General features: G+C 33.3%; 2 protein-coding genes across 3 annotated transcripts; both read right to left on the bottom strand.

Moving 5' to 3' along the window:
- Nucleotides 1–2,641: 2,641 nt before the first annotated feature.
- Nucleotides 2,642–3,968, bottom strand: LOC116344783 (E3 ubiquitin-protein ligase TRAIP-like). The gene is made up of 2 exons (XM_031773523.1): nt 3,571–3,968; nt 2,642–3,487 (listed from the first exon to the last, which is right to left on the bottom strand). The coding sequence occupies exons 1-2, from the start codon at nt 3,659–3,661 to the stop codon at nt 3,072–3,074; spliced, it is 507 nt and encodes a 168-aa protein (XP_031629383.1). The 5' UTR covers nt 3,662–3,968; the 3' UTR covers nt 2,642–3,071.
- Nucleotides 3,969–4,736: 768 nt separating this feature from the next.
- LOC116344782 (mitogen-activated protein kinase kinase kinase 7) lies at nt 4,737–13,399 on the bottom strand. 2 transcript variants are annotated; one of them, XM_031773522.1, is made up of 11 exons: nt 12,978–13,399; nt 12,702–12,773; nt 12,520–12,630; nt 12,260–12,435; nt 11,865–12,193; nt 11,601–11,779; nt 11,141–11,534; nt 5,606–5,943; nt 5,473–5,514; nt 5,338–5,406; nt 4,737–5,274 (listed from the first exon to the last, which is right to left on the bottom strand). In XM_031773522.1, the coding sequence occupies exons 1-11, from the start codon at nt 12,987–12,989 to the stop codon at nt 5,074–5,076; spliced, it is 1,923 nt and encodes a 640-aa protein (XP_031629382.1). In that variant the 5' UTR covers nt 12,990–13,399; the 3' UTR covers nt 4,737–5,073. The 2 variants fall into 2 exon arrangements, with proteins under 2 accessions (XP_031629382.1, XP_031629381.1); XM_031773521.1 differs by having other exon boundaries at nt 12,702–13,399.
- Nucleotides 13,400–14,970: the final 1,571 nt, after the last annotated feature.

The following is a 14,970-nucleotide window of genomic DNA, read 5'->3' as shown; positions in this document are numbered from 1 at the left end:
GGTCGGTGTGCGCGTGTTATTGATAGCGAGTGATTAATTTTTGTGGCGTCTGCGACTAAAACTGTGTTATTAGGTGAATTTTTGTTCTAGACATTTTGATAAACATGAAATTATGGCATTTTTTTTTCTTCAAATGACGTGTTTCCATTCAAAAAATATTATCGAATCGATTCCTCCCAAAATTATGTACACCGTGTTTGTGGTTTCAAGAAGAAAATAAATGCAAATGTAATCCTTAGATATAATTGTTTGAGAAAAGAGGGTTTCGATACTCATTACAGCATGAATTTTCTTACGGTAAACCATCTTTCAAAGAATAAAATGTTTGTGTAATGTGTCGCGAGCCAAGCCTTTTACACTTCATGATTCAACGGTTTGTTTTGCATTGAATCATAAAAAGAGTGTTTTGGCATGCGCTTCCGCCCGTTGTGATTCATTCACAATAGACGCAAACATACGAAACGTAAACACATTGGCCACGCCTTTCGTATTGTATTTGTTATTCTCCACTTTGGTTGTGAGCTATTTTTACACCTAACAGATGCTGCACTCTGTTCCATTCAAAAATAAATGATCTTTTCACGTCGGTTTTTTGTTTAAATAAAAAAAATCGAACAAGAGAATTGAAAAAGTTGTTTTATGAAGAATAAAAAACAACATGTCGACTATATTATGCGGTAGTTTTCTACTATTGAACTTGGTATACTTGGCTACAATTATTCGGATATTTATTCATAATTGATGTCTTTTTTTGCGTGTGAATGATTTTTGTTTACGTACTGCAACAAGTTTTTGAAAATTGGGTTTGAGCATTGCGAGGCACCGCCCTAGAAAATTCACATGAATTAAAAGCACTGTTCAAACGTATATTTTCATTTATTTAGGGAATTCTGCCAGTCTCCGCCTCGGTACTCGACCAGAAATATATATAATTCGATTCGGTTTGTTGTGTGTTTTTTTCCTCTTCTTTCATTTTCAGTGTAGCGTTTAATCATACGCTTGGAGCGGCCAGCAAAAACAAAAAATAGCTTATTGTGGTTTTTCCTTTAATAGAGAGCTGGCCTTTTAATCTGTTTTTTTTACGTTCATTCCTATCTTCATTCAGCAGTTTTTGCATACAAACACTTTTTTCACCGTTGCTTTCTTCTTAATTCCATTGAAATATTCATGTTCATTATTCGGCAAGCGTATTTTAAAAAAATATGAGAAAATGATCAACAGAACATAAGTAGAACGTTAATTTGAAGAAGAGAAAAAAATGAGAATATATTACACAAAGATAAATTACACAAATCATAAATATCAAACAGAATATGAAAATACTTCATAGTCAAAGTGAAATTTGTAAACAGATGACAAAAGACATTGGAAAATTGCACACCGTTCTGGAGTTTTTTCATTGTTGAACACGTGCCATGAAATCGTGAGCTCATTATCAATAGGTTAAACATCAATACATTTAACTGATAACCACAAAGCAGGGCTTTATTTTTAGAAACGAATTCTTTGACATAGTGTGAACTGTGAACATGGTCGTATACAAGAGATGGCACATGAAATCAACTAAAATATATACGGACATATTTTTTCAGCTGAAATAATAATTTTTTTGTTAATGTATTTGTCGTGGTCATCAATATCTCTTTGCAATGAGATGTGAAAGATGGTTTGTCAGACCCTTATTCGACCCTTGCCATTGAAGCAATAGTTGGTTAATAACACATTCCAAATTAGTCAATTCACATTTACTGTTTTGCAAATGTGTTTGGTGTACTTTCTCTTCAGAAATAATATACTGTTTCTCCTAACGATAAATTCCCATTTGAGAATAACATCTCTCATGAGAGAAGGTCTTAATGATAATCAATCACGACTGTCCACCGCTGATGGTATGAAAGCATTCTATCCACATTTGAAACTCACAATGTATAAACACATTCGCAAGAAAAGCACATTGACAGAGCGAGAATACTAAACGACTCTGAGCTTGATGCAAAAGCTTCAGTGTACTCTCCAGTCTCCACTTTATATGATTTTGTACTAAAAAGTATCCCTTTTTCCATTCAAACATTTGCTTACATGTAATTTATTGACTTTGATAAATAAATATCAGCATAAAAGAAATTTAATTCACTCTTCGAAATCACTAGGACAGTTTTACTTACTTGCTTGCAAAGAAATGATGAAAAAAGTTTGGAAAAACAGCACACAATTGAGAAAACAACAGAATTATCGAATTTTGAATTATCATTTTTATTAACCATTCTCCAGATTGATTTTTTTTATTGTTAAGTAGCAATCGCCTACTGCGTTCATATCTGAAGAGGGGCAATCTGAAATTTCTATTTGTTTACATAATTTTCTTTTATATATTCTGGCATAATTCTTTTTTAGACATATATTAAAGTTGTGCCACACTTAACCATCCCAATGCATTTAACATAAACTTCTTTGAATATTATTCGCTCTAGCCGATGAATTCCAAACACTCTAATGACTCTTAGTATTCAACATTCTCTTCAAAGTATTCGATGTATTCCTAAGTATTCTCCAGTATTCTCAGTAATATGATATTTAGTTTATGCAATTCACTGTAATCTCGGTATTCATACTATTCAATGTAATAATAAAATAGATAATATTGATTTTGCCAAGGTGTCTACCCTCTAGATGTTAATTAAATTATCATTTTTATTAACCGTTATCCGGATTGAATATTTTTTATTTCTTTCGGTTTGCTTTTCGATTTTGATTCGTGAATTTTAATTTAAACGATAGATTTACTAACTTTTATTAAATGAATTGGCTGTCACCAGTACTGCGAATAATGAACAACAGGTGCTCTGGCCCTTTAGCCTCTATTAAATGTTCCGATGGTTCATCTTTGTTTAAACAAATTAACTTTACAATGCAAATGTTTGACAAAACTTAAAAAAAAAAATACTTTTTATAAACACAATTAAACATAAAAAATGGAGATAACTGAATCAACAGAATAGCTACAATTAAATTAAACGCAACAAAAAATAGAATTAAATTGATTTTGATCGATGTTTGCCTTCGTGTTGACTTTAGTTCTTCTTCCAAGCGGTAGACACTTTGCTTTTTACGTGTGCGTATAACGGGTTGACCGAGTTGAATTGTTTGTGTACCATCGCTGCTCTATTGATGTTGCCATTGTGATCTTTTTTGATTTGCTCAATGCGATGCTTCAACGCGGAAATCTGGGAACGTAAATCGTTTGCTTCTTCTTGGAGTCGCTTATTTTCGGAAATTAAACTGTTCCTTTCTTCTTTTTCTTTTACCAATTGACGAAGCAATTCATTATTTTCTCTTTCCAATTGTTGACGAATTTCGTTGTTTGTTGTATCGAACATACTACTACGACTGTTAATGACAAAAATTTTGCGCAATTCATTTTTACGACGTATGGTGACACGGCAATGTGGACACGTGTTCGAACTCTTTAACCAATCGTTCAAACAATCTACAAATTAGATCATATATATCACCTTTAGAATCAATTTCAAACAAAGTGTTTTATAATTATTCATCAAAATTGAAAATTACCAGTGTGAAACATGTGACCACATTTTGTGACGACCACTTCACTATTGTCTTTATCGAAAATTTCATAACAAATGCTGCATTCAATGGCCATTTTTACGGTTTTTGGTGGGTTTTCTTCTTCGATGTGACTTCCTTGAACGATGACAAATGAATTGAATATTGCGAATAATGATAGGCAATGCTTTGATCCAATGTTCGATCTGTTTGTTTTTTTATTTAACTTTAAAATATAATGCAAATGTGAATACAATTAAATAAAACATAAATGTTTTATGGTCTTCCACTTCAATTCAATTATAGAGTACAGTTATTGTAATAGAGTTTTTTTTTGCACAAATAAAAGACTAACATTTAATGTGAATGCTTTGAGTCTTGAACGATGATTAATCACAATGAGAACATGCGTGTGTTGCACCGACTGAGATTGAGCGCGCAACTTGCACACACTGCAAATAGTACGACGATTCACCACTTGACACTTTGGCGTCACTTACAAGTTTCTCTTTGTAACGAAAAAAAAATCCCAAAAATTATGGCAATATTTTTGTAAAAATAAAGATATTTTTTTTTGTAATTTTTACATAAATTTAACACATTTTTTGTTCGAATTGGAATAACATAAATCATATAAGAAAGAATTATTCTTATTCGACGGTACAAAGACTATCTTTAATTCTTATTAGATAATAAATTCGATTTTTTTTAAAGATATTCTTTTCAGAAATTCAAAAGGTGTAATTTTTTAAGGATGTTTATTTCATTCGGAAATGATTACAATTCAAATATATATGAACATTTAAAATTTTCAAAAAAAAAACTATAAAATGAAACAGTATTTTACTGTTAGTTTTGGATTAAATTATTAAATTGTTGATGAAATTCGCTCATATTGAAATCTTCATCTTATAACAGATATTGGGATACTATTCGAAACGCGTTTGCTATTGATGTGTTTCCAAAAAGATTTAAGATCACTCTTTAGTTGCTTGGTCACGGAAATAATCAGTAAATAGTTTCTTCCGATAACTTCCATAGTCTTCTTTTCTTCTTAAGGGCTTCATTCGATATTTCATCATGACCATTTCGTGACTTTCAGAGGAATCTTACCTTTTTCTGTTCTTCATCAATTCAAAATGTTATAAACCTGCACAAAATACATTTGTTCGTCATTTTACAATAAAATTTATTAATCAGTAGCATAAAAATTCGGTTTACACTTTACATTACATAATATAAGACTCACAATAATATACTTAATCATTGAATTTCAATGACTTTAAAGAAAAAAAAATACAAGTTTAAATTTGAAAACAGAGTCAATAAAACCATTTCTATTTTAAAACCATGGTTTTGTCATTAAAGTTGTGTGATCATACAAATCGTAAATATATCGTCTCGTTCTGGCTGACTTTTTGATCAGAATGACGTCGGACACAATAATGACTCTAGAACTGTGAACATTCATGTCGTTCACTTGTAATCTGGTAAGATTTCATACAAAATTCAAGCGTCGGATTCGTTAGGTGGCTTTTGAACTAAAATCCATCCATCTTCGTTGGTGCTTGTATTGCTATTTTGTCGATTGAATGGTGTCCGGGGCGTTGTGGATGGAGTCGGTGCGGCAACCGTTACATTAGGTCTCGTATTAAGCCGTATCAGTTCCAATTGCCTTTTTAAATTTGCTTGAAATTGCATGAGCTCCTCCTGTAAAGGAGGAATATCACATTTTTGAATATGAAATACAATGAATTACACCAATATGCTCACCTTTTCCATTAATTTATTGCAAATCTCCAGTCTTTCCTGACGTTCTTTGGCATCCATCCGCGATAGGATCTAAGAAATAAATGAATAATTATCATCTAGAGTAAACAATACGAATCAGTGTGAATCATAACATACCTCATCCCGATGCTTTGTGACATATGCTATTTCAGTATGGATCTAAAATTGACAATGAAATGAAAAAAGGTAATAAAATAATTGGCATTCCGACAGATTCTCTCTGCAAATTACAATATTGCAATGCACGAACCTTTAAATATTCTTTGGCAAGCTGGTTGTGTTCTTCGTAGATTTCTTTCGACAAATCACTATTTGGATCTGGTGGTTTTGGCCTTAAATGTGGCTCTAGCATTAAATGTAATTGATCGGATGACAAATCGTCATTATCGGCGCCTCCATTCGCTTCGTTGCTTTCATCAAAATTGTCTCTGGTCGTGGTCGTTGTTGTTTTTGGTGAATTTTTGTATGTTGTTGGATTTGTGGTGTTGAGTACATTGCCAAGAAGGGTACGTGCATTATTTGAAGATGATGCGATTGCAGTTGATCTGGTTTCAGTGGATGGCAGTCTTTCATTGCTTTGGCTATTGGCTACAATGAAAAACAATATAAATTTTCTCTCATTTTACCGTAATTTAATTCAAAACCTGGTTAAAAATGAATTTTTTCATATTTCACAATTTATAAATGACTAATATAAAATAAAATCCTACAATAAATAATCCAACAATATCTCATTCGGCTTTGATTTGACACCATTGTGGTAATTGATCCGTCACACATTTTATTTCGTTGAACTATTTTTTTTTTTTTTTTTTTTCATCAAAACAATTTTATTTGCTGTGCATTCATGCCAGTATGAATTTGCTCTGTACGTTGGTGAACATTCAACTGGCCGACTTATTTTGATTTTAGTTCACCACAAAATGTATGTGTAATAAAAAGTACGATATTTTTAAGTGGCACTTAGTTGAAAAGATCACATATACATAACAAATCTTTTGAACAGCGTTGATGATCTACAGTACACTTCTATACATATTTTTTTCTCTCTCATGCCACAATCAAATACATCAATTTGAATGATGATTTGGCAACATCTGTAGAACAGTCTGATTTTTCTTTTGAATTGACTAAAACATTGGCAGACGACGGTGGCAGTAGTTTTGCGCCAAACGAAATATTCTCAAATAGCATTCGGGAATATTACAGTAATTGCTCGCGCACAACAATTTTTATGATATATACTTTGTTTGTATAGATGTATCGAACAGTTTGCGATGATGACTCATGTCAATCTGTTAGCAAGCGAACAAGAGAACGAGATCGATTTTCTATTCACAATTTATAATTTTCATCATCAATTAGCATTTTAACAACAGATTTCGTCTTTCGCGTTGTATATACGTATGTATGTATGCACATTCACTGACTTTATACGGTTTGTTTAAATAAAATTATTGGTTTTGGTAGCTTAACCCCAAACATTTGTTTCAAAGCGTTAAATTGCAATGAATCACTCGGTAAACGGCGGAATATATTATTGCAGTTGTGAATAGTTTTCAACAAGTTATTTTTTCTCGTTTTCTTTTAGAATAACAATTTTGGTTCGATCTCACGATTTTCACAGTTTCTTCCAAACTTCCAATTTATTGCGTTCGATTTGAATGTTTTCATTTTCGTTCAGTACGATAAATAAATATTTGTTTTCAGTCAACATCACAAAAATGAAACTAATTAAATATTTGCTATGGTTTTTTCACATAAAGGACTCCGTTTTCACGGACGAAATTATTCTTCTCATAGTTTGCATAATTGAAACATATTTTTTTAAAGTGATTTTCCAGGACATAAATATCACATGATGTGAATTTTTTTCTTTTTGGTCGACTCGCCGATTTTATGGAAGAATTTTATGTACACGATTTTTATCTAATTTGAGTGCTTGTCGATCGCAATCGATTTTTGTTGGTGACATTTTTTTGAATGTCCCGAGAATGACTGAACCATCTGGCTTCACATCAGAAACTGAAACTGATTTGCAATCGCCAGAATGTTTAGCACAAAGTTCAGTACACATACACAAACATTTATGTGTTTCTTTTCCTCGCATAGAACCAGAGCATGCTGCACACAGCCAGTGTGAATGCGATATGTGATTTTCAAAATGATCGTTGTTCCTCTGTCACTCTACTTAAACTAGAGTAGAAGATTTCAAATTTCGAAAGCAAACGGTGAGTCAGCCGTGTGTGTAAGCGCGCGCTCGCGCTGCCACATGTGTTTATTTTTTTTCTCGTTCGTTTGTAACAGAGATGTGATGAATAAAAAAAGTCATAGGAAAAGCTCGTTATTAGTTTATTTCAAGTCAGTGCAGGAACAGAAACGGATGGCAAATGTAAATAAACAAAACCGTCAACAAAAAGACTCACAACGACGCAATACGAGTTAAAATTATAAATCTACTTGCAAATGGAAATCTTTCCACCAAAAATCAATTCATCTGTGTGCTCGCGCGAAATTGATGGCGGGATGGTTGCTCTGTTTATTACCGAATAGTATTTTTTTCCCGCAATATCATGTAAACGTTGACAAATTGTTGCTGTTGTGATGAAAGTGATGAAGATGATGAACACTTTTTTTTACTGTTCAAAAAGAAATGGACCAACATTTGGGGAATTGGCTGAAGAGTATACGCGAAAAATGATACAATAAAAGAATGGACGCTTGCGCGGATTGAAATGTTGTTAGTACAAATATCTACGGTATCTCGTTTCACATCAATATTTGGATGCGTAAAATCGTGCTCAAAACACACACAAAAAAAAACATTCCGAACTGTCCGACGAGAAGGAAATTCGAATTTGCGTATACGTATATAAATTTAGTAAGCGGCGGCTATTTTCATCACAAATTAATGTTTATTTTGGGTTCACATCATTAAAAACACATTGAAAACGTAGAATATTTCTTGTGTATGTTTTTTTTTGTGTGAGCTCTCTTTACAGAAACATTTTCACTGATCTCGTTTGTTTTGTCCCCTTTGCATGGCATCAGTGACTCATACACGGCACGATATGCTGATGCAGCTTGTGCAGTCACACTTTTTGCAAAGACAAGAGAGCGAAAGTGACAATTGTCACTGTTTACTCTTCGTCTGTTTTTTTTCCTCTCGGCTCGGCTATCATAAGTGCAATTCAAAAACATCTTGCCTTACATTTGCACGCATTATTTCATTTTGTGACGCGTCGACTAATTCACCAAATGGAATATACAAAGTTGATTTCGAATAAATGTCGAAATCACGCAAATAATAGGCTTCAAAAATATTCGTAGTGCACATAGTTTTTCAGTTTGTTCGATACAAAAATATAACCGTATAGCACACATCTGAGAAATTTATAAGCTATTTTCGGATGCATGAATCATTCGAAAATGTGAATACAACAACAACGACGACGACAATAGCAATATGAAAAATACTGTGCAATAGACAAAGATCTATTTTTTACGGCAGCCTATGGCAGTGGAAAATTTGTTCGCATCACCTCTGAATACTGAATTCGGTAAAATGACTTTCTCCGTTTGACGAATCATGTTCGGTCACATTGTGATGAAATACACGCATATTCATTTTCCAACGAAATGCGAAATTCTTTACAAGTCGCAGTAGTATTTTTGTTCGGAATATGCCTTGATTGTCATTAGTCACGTTTCTCGGAATATAATTGAATCCAGGAAGTTTGATGAACGAAAAAAACGCAATTTTTGTAGGCATCTTTGGATTTATTTTTACCAAATAGATTGTTAAACAGAACATTTGTATTCGAAGAACGCAGCGTAAATCATCTCAAAACAAATATAATCATAAAACTTGATAATTGGGTGGAAAGCATATGTGAATCGGAAAACAGATCTCAATGTAATCCGTAATCTATTAAAATTGTAAATACGTCCACACTATTATTGATTTTGAAGAGAAACGTAAGTAAGAAAAAGCAGGTAAGGGTAAGCAGAAACAAAAAAAGGCCTAAAAAGTACAAGCAAGTACTACTATACTCTATTCATGTTTTTTGCGACAAAATACAACGTAAGCAACTTGTTCACTCGATCCGTACATATAATTCACTAGCGCAACGTATTTGCTATTCTTTAGAGTAGAAGTGCTGTGTGCTTGATCAAATTGTCATTCAGTTGGGTACCAAACTGACGGTACACTATTGAAAAAACCATATGATGAATGTTGATTATGATCCATGTGATTAAAACACGACAAGCTGGTGCTAATTGATTCGAGCTGCCAATTTTGTCTATTCTGATGGTTTGAACTTTTTTTAACTTTTGAAAATGATAATTTTAATCACTCACTTTGGCTCAATGTAAAAACATGACAAAACATGCTAATTGAGTACAATTTAATCTCAAGGGTCAACGGTTCAAACAAACTTTAGTTTAGTCAAACTTTTTCATATAAAATTGAGACAGAAAACAACAGTACTAGCGCACATATATTAAAACGATCTGAAATACAATCCTTCTTGAGAAATTGATCGTTCGTGACTAAATGTAGAAAGTATTATAAATCCGTGCCATATAGTTTTAAATATCAATCGTCTTGAAATTGTATGTTTACTTAAAAAAAGGAGTGAAGTGAAAAAGAAACATTAGCATTTGTGTTGTTTGCACATGTGCTATTTAATTGCGAATCAACCATAGAATGTTGCGATATAAACACGAAACACATCGATTACGTCTCGGAATAAATACGCAGATGTAATTAGTGTTTCGATAAATTCGGATGATTGTTGGTGTCTGTTGTTCGTTTCAAATTCATCAAATCGTTGTAAGACATGGTTGTTTGTGCGGGTCCTTACTTGTATGGATCGAAACTAAATGTGATGATTCTGTGTCATCGCATGCTTATAATGCAATTAAAAATGCAGCGAAAAAAGCTCTAGATTTGTCAGACAATTAAGGAAATGACAGTAAAACATAGGCAAATAGTTACAGATGTTTCAAACAGCTGGTGCGATTTTTTTATATTTACATTCGATTTTATTTCATTGCGATGATGAAGAATGAAGATTTGTTGACGAGACGGGTGTGTTTCGCGCAAAGCGAATTTAAATAATTTTCTTTTGGTTATTCATCACTACATATTTTGTAAACGGAATATTTTCAATCTATTTCACAAAATGTCATCGTCAATCTTTTGATGTGACCGAATTGATGCATTTATACATAAATCAAGTGAAAAAAAATCAAATGTACAGATTGAGAAAAAAATTGATTTTTTTTTGTATCCAGAAAAGAAACAAGTGTTACAAAATTAAAGTGCGAGAGAATAAATAAAACACGGTTTGAACGATCATGAGTCATCGCATAAAAAAAAACAAGAATAGAAATAAAGTCTCCGCATTGGGATTTTTTCTCTCCTCTGAACTAAGAATAAAATATGCCAAAAAAAGAAATCGTACGCGAGCGCGCACCGTTTATTTTTATTTTGTTCGGCATGTTCAGCTGTTTGAGTGAGATAAGCGTCGGGGCTTTGATTGAACACATATGTGCGACCGATTAAATTTGACGAATCAAATTGATACACTTAAAACTTAAATGTGTCAAAGGCAGGACCTCTCTCTCTCTGTGTTTTGACATTTTGTTTATATTATTCTTTTCAAATATAAGCTGACATACACTGAAACACCTGTTTACGCAATCAACCGAACATTAACCTTTTTACTTGCCTGTTAACCAAACCAATTTGTTAGAAGTTTTGACGATCAACACTTACGGGTTTCATGTTCAACGGTTATTGATGGTAGATCCCATGCATTTGGTTCGGTTTTCAATGTTAGCGGTGGCAATGGAACGCCACCCGCAATAAGTGCACCGTTTCGTTTTAAATAGTTATCATTTTTTATATCACCCGATTCAACAGTGCAATTCCGTGAATCACTGAAACCGATCGATGTATGTTGTTCGGTTTGCGCTCGTGAAGGCCACAACCTTGAAAATTCTCTGATTGATGATTCAATTTCGTCGCGCGATTGTAATGGTTGTTGTCGTTGAATTGGCAAACTTGAGATTGGTGTCATTGCTAAACTGCTACGACTGTCTTGTGTCTGAGATGTTAAATCATTGGTTTGGTTTGTGTCTAAGATATCTCGATTCACTGTGTCGTATACCTAAAAGTGTAATACAATCCAATTATAAAACACACACATGAATTTATTCGCATTTGAAAAAATTACCTCTTCAATATTTGAATAGTCCAATGGTTCATCGGCGCCTGGAAAAAAATCACATAAAATATGCATTACTTTCACCACATAGTCCATTGACGGTCGATTCTCTGGCAATGAATCCCAACAGCTTGTCATTAATTCTTCGATTGGTTTTGGACAACCTTCTATCAACGGCGGCCGAATGCCTATTTACATAGTTAAATGCATAGATCATAAGATTTCGAAAGAAAAGTAATGCATTTCACAAAAGCATTGAACTTCGTTAATTACCGCTATGCACCTTCCACATCACACCATAAGCTGAACCGATATTTTTGTATGGTTGCTCTCGCGTTATCATCTCCCATAAAATAATTCCCCAAGAAAAGACATCACATTTTTCCGCATAAGTGGATCCTTCGAACACCTCCGGCGCCATCCATGCCGCTGAACCTCTGTTATTTGTCATTAAAGTGGCTAAATCGGTAACCGTGCCAAAGTCGCATATTTTCAAAGTTCTTCCTTGATCAACAAGTAGCAAATTCGGCGGCTTTAAGTCTCGGTGAATAAGGGGCTTTGGTCGCATCGCATGTAAATATGCAACCCCTTCGGCACATTGTCTGTGGAAAGTCGAAAAAATGCAATGCAGTCGAAGCAAAATACAATAAATAATAAAAATAGTTTACCTCGCCCACGACATGGCGTGTGCGGCATTGTATGTTATTCGCGGTCGGCCATGCAAAACATTATAGAGTGAGCCGCCTTCAGCGTATTCCATGACTAAACAGACATGAGGTTCTTTGGTACATGCTCCATAAAGTGCGACGATATTTTTATGTGATACACGAGACAATTGCCGCAACTGTGCAGAATGGAATATTTTTTAGTTTATACATTGACTGTATAAAGTCTTGATGTAAAAAGAATAGAAAAATGGAGTTTTTACCTCAATTCTAAACGCGCTTTGTTCGGTTTCTGCTTCAATGTACTTTACAGCCACAAAATAATCTCGCCATTTCGCTTTGTACACCGTCCCATATGTACCCTTTCCTACGACCTGGTGGTTATATCAATTTGAATATTTAGAATCATTTAATCCAGTTCCAAAATTTTCAATCTTCAACCAACCTTAATATGTTTAATTTCATCGTGATCTATTTCGCCAGTAAAAAAGTTTCCTGTTGACTGTATATCACGATTCTCCGCGTCCATTCGCATTCAATACAATAATATATGTATGGTTAATGGCTTAAATATACTACGTTTTTAGTAAAAACGTAACTGCTTCGATTACGTTTTTAGAAATTTTCTTAATCAATTAATCGTCGGGTTTTTTGTAAAATTTGCATTTTCACAATGAATAATTTCGATAAACAATTAAATACAATTCATTCAGATATTTACGTCTAATTTCATTGCCACTGGCTCCAGGCCGATTAAAATGCAAATTTAAACACGAAGTGGCACACATGCAATCAACCTATAGATGCTAACATCGAAGGGATTTCTATAGACGTTTCCAAACAATTTTATTCACGAGAGTATAATACTTTTGCGTATACGTTTCTTTTTTATTCGAATTGAAGGGAAAAAATCACGACAATTTTTTGCGTGGATGAAATACTGATTTTTGATAAATTGACAACGTTTAATTGCGTTGAAAGTCAGTTCAACGAGCTTTTTTGTGGGAGTTTAGAGTTTACACAATGACACATACACAAAATATATACGAAATAATAATAATATAATAAATAAAGGCGAAATTATAACACAAATAAATAAATAATTAAATTTGCTCCTCTTCGTACTTCAATCTAATATCATGTTCTCCGTCTGTCACTGAAACTGATGTTTCTCGACAATTCGGACTTCACTTTGACAGTTTGAAATGAAATGACGATTTCACAGTGGTGACATCTGACACCCAACTTTTGAAACAAAACCATTTGAACTGCTAGAGCTTTATAGGCGTTTTTTGTGAGGATATTGATATAAATTATTGTATATATTGAAATTATTTAATAAAACAAATTTAAGTAATTTAACAAATTTATAGAAGAAGTGCTTTGTGATAACTAAATAATTAAAATCGAGTTTCACTTGATAGAAAGAGGAGATTGACATTATCAATAAAAAAAATGTGAAACATGGGAATGTGGAAAAAAAAATAAGTGTAAATAAAATCCTAAAAATCGTCGCGCATAGCGTATTCTTTGTTCCTCAAGAAATTTTGACACTTTTTGGACCCTCATAAAATCATTTAGGTTTCAAACAAAATTTATTTGCATCAAGATGTTTTTTGTCGAAAAATCGAATGGGTACAGATTTGGTGTTGAATTGATAATAAAAACCAACTGGCCAAAAAGCACATGTCTTCATTTTTAAGAAATACAATTATTATTTAAATTGTCACATCACTCGGTACATCGAATCCTTTTCGAAACCTGAAAAATGTTAAATTTGATTCCGATATATAGGTGTATATAGCAAAATTCCATATATTCAAAAATGCATATCACAAATAGAAGTGGTGCTGCGTAAAATGTGCATATAAATTAAATTTGTATCGAATGCAAAATTATTACGCGCAGTCATCGTTAGCAACGTCGACAGCAGCAACAATAATAACAACAGCCATATCAATGACAAATCCGGTTCGGTTAACACTTACCGTTGAGCATAACCGACAATAGAATTTCCCTACTTACATCGTAATTTACACATCCTGCTATCAGCCTCTCTCCTGGTTGATTTTCTATCGTCTAATGCATGCAGTGCGTATGTAAATGCATGAGAGACGTATATCTTATTGAGAATATGCGTTCTTTGACCGTATAATTTAGTCGGAGAATTTAATTATGTGGTGACAAAAGTGATGATGTACGTGAGCCCATGAGCCTCAATGCGGCATATGGCTTTTGGCATACAATGTCAAAAAGGAGTTTGTGTGTGTGTGTTACGGTATATAGATGTATTTTGGTTAATGCGTCAACAACAATCCTTCAAGCAGCTCAACGCCAAATGTTCGAAATAGTGCATTTTGTGTTGGATCCATGTAGCAAGCGATCGATATAATTTTTGGCTTTCAAAAAGGCATTTTTTTTGTCCAATTGCAAGGGTAAATCATTTTGTTAGTGAATGGACATTCCATTAAAATTCAAATTACAAGTTGAAGCTCATTTAAAAAAGTTTGTAATTTCCATGTAGATGACACACACACAAAAAATCTTATTCAATTATGTAAGCAAAACGAAAGTGAAATAAAAATGTTCGAAATGGGAGAAAGTCGAAAAGTGTTTCCGCTTAATAACGTTAGTGGTGGAGAGACGGACGAAAGAGAAAAATGAGCATTGTCACACAGACGAAACAATTTTAGATTTCGTTTAAGCCAAAAAGT

The sequence above is a fragment of the Contarinia nasturtii genome, unplaced genomic scaffold (genome assembly GCF_009176525.2).
Source record: "Contarinia nasturtii isolate CC-2019 unplaced genomic scaffold, AAFC_CNas_1.1 Cnas_scaffold_1182, whole genome shotgun sequence".
NCBI lineage: Eukaryota > Metazoa > Arthropoda > Insecta > Diptera > Cecidomyiidae > Contarinia > Contarinia nasturtii.
This window is presented reverse-complemented; position numbering and strand designations above follow the sequence as displayed.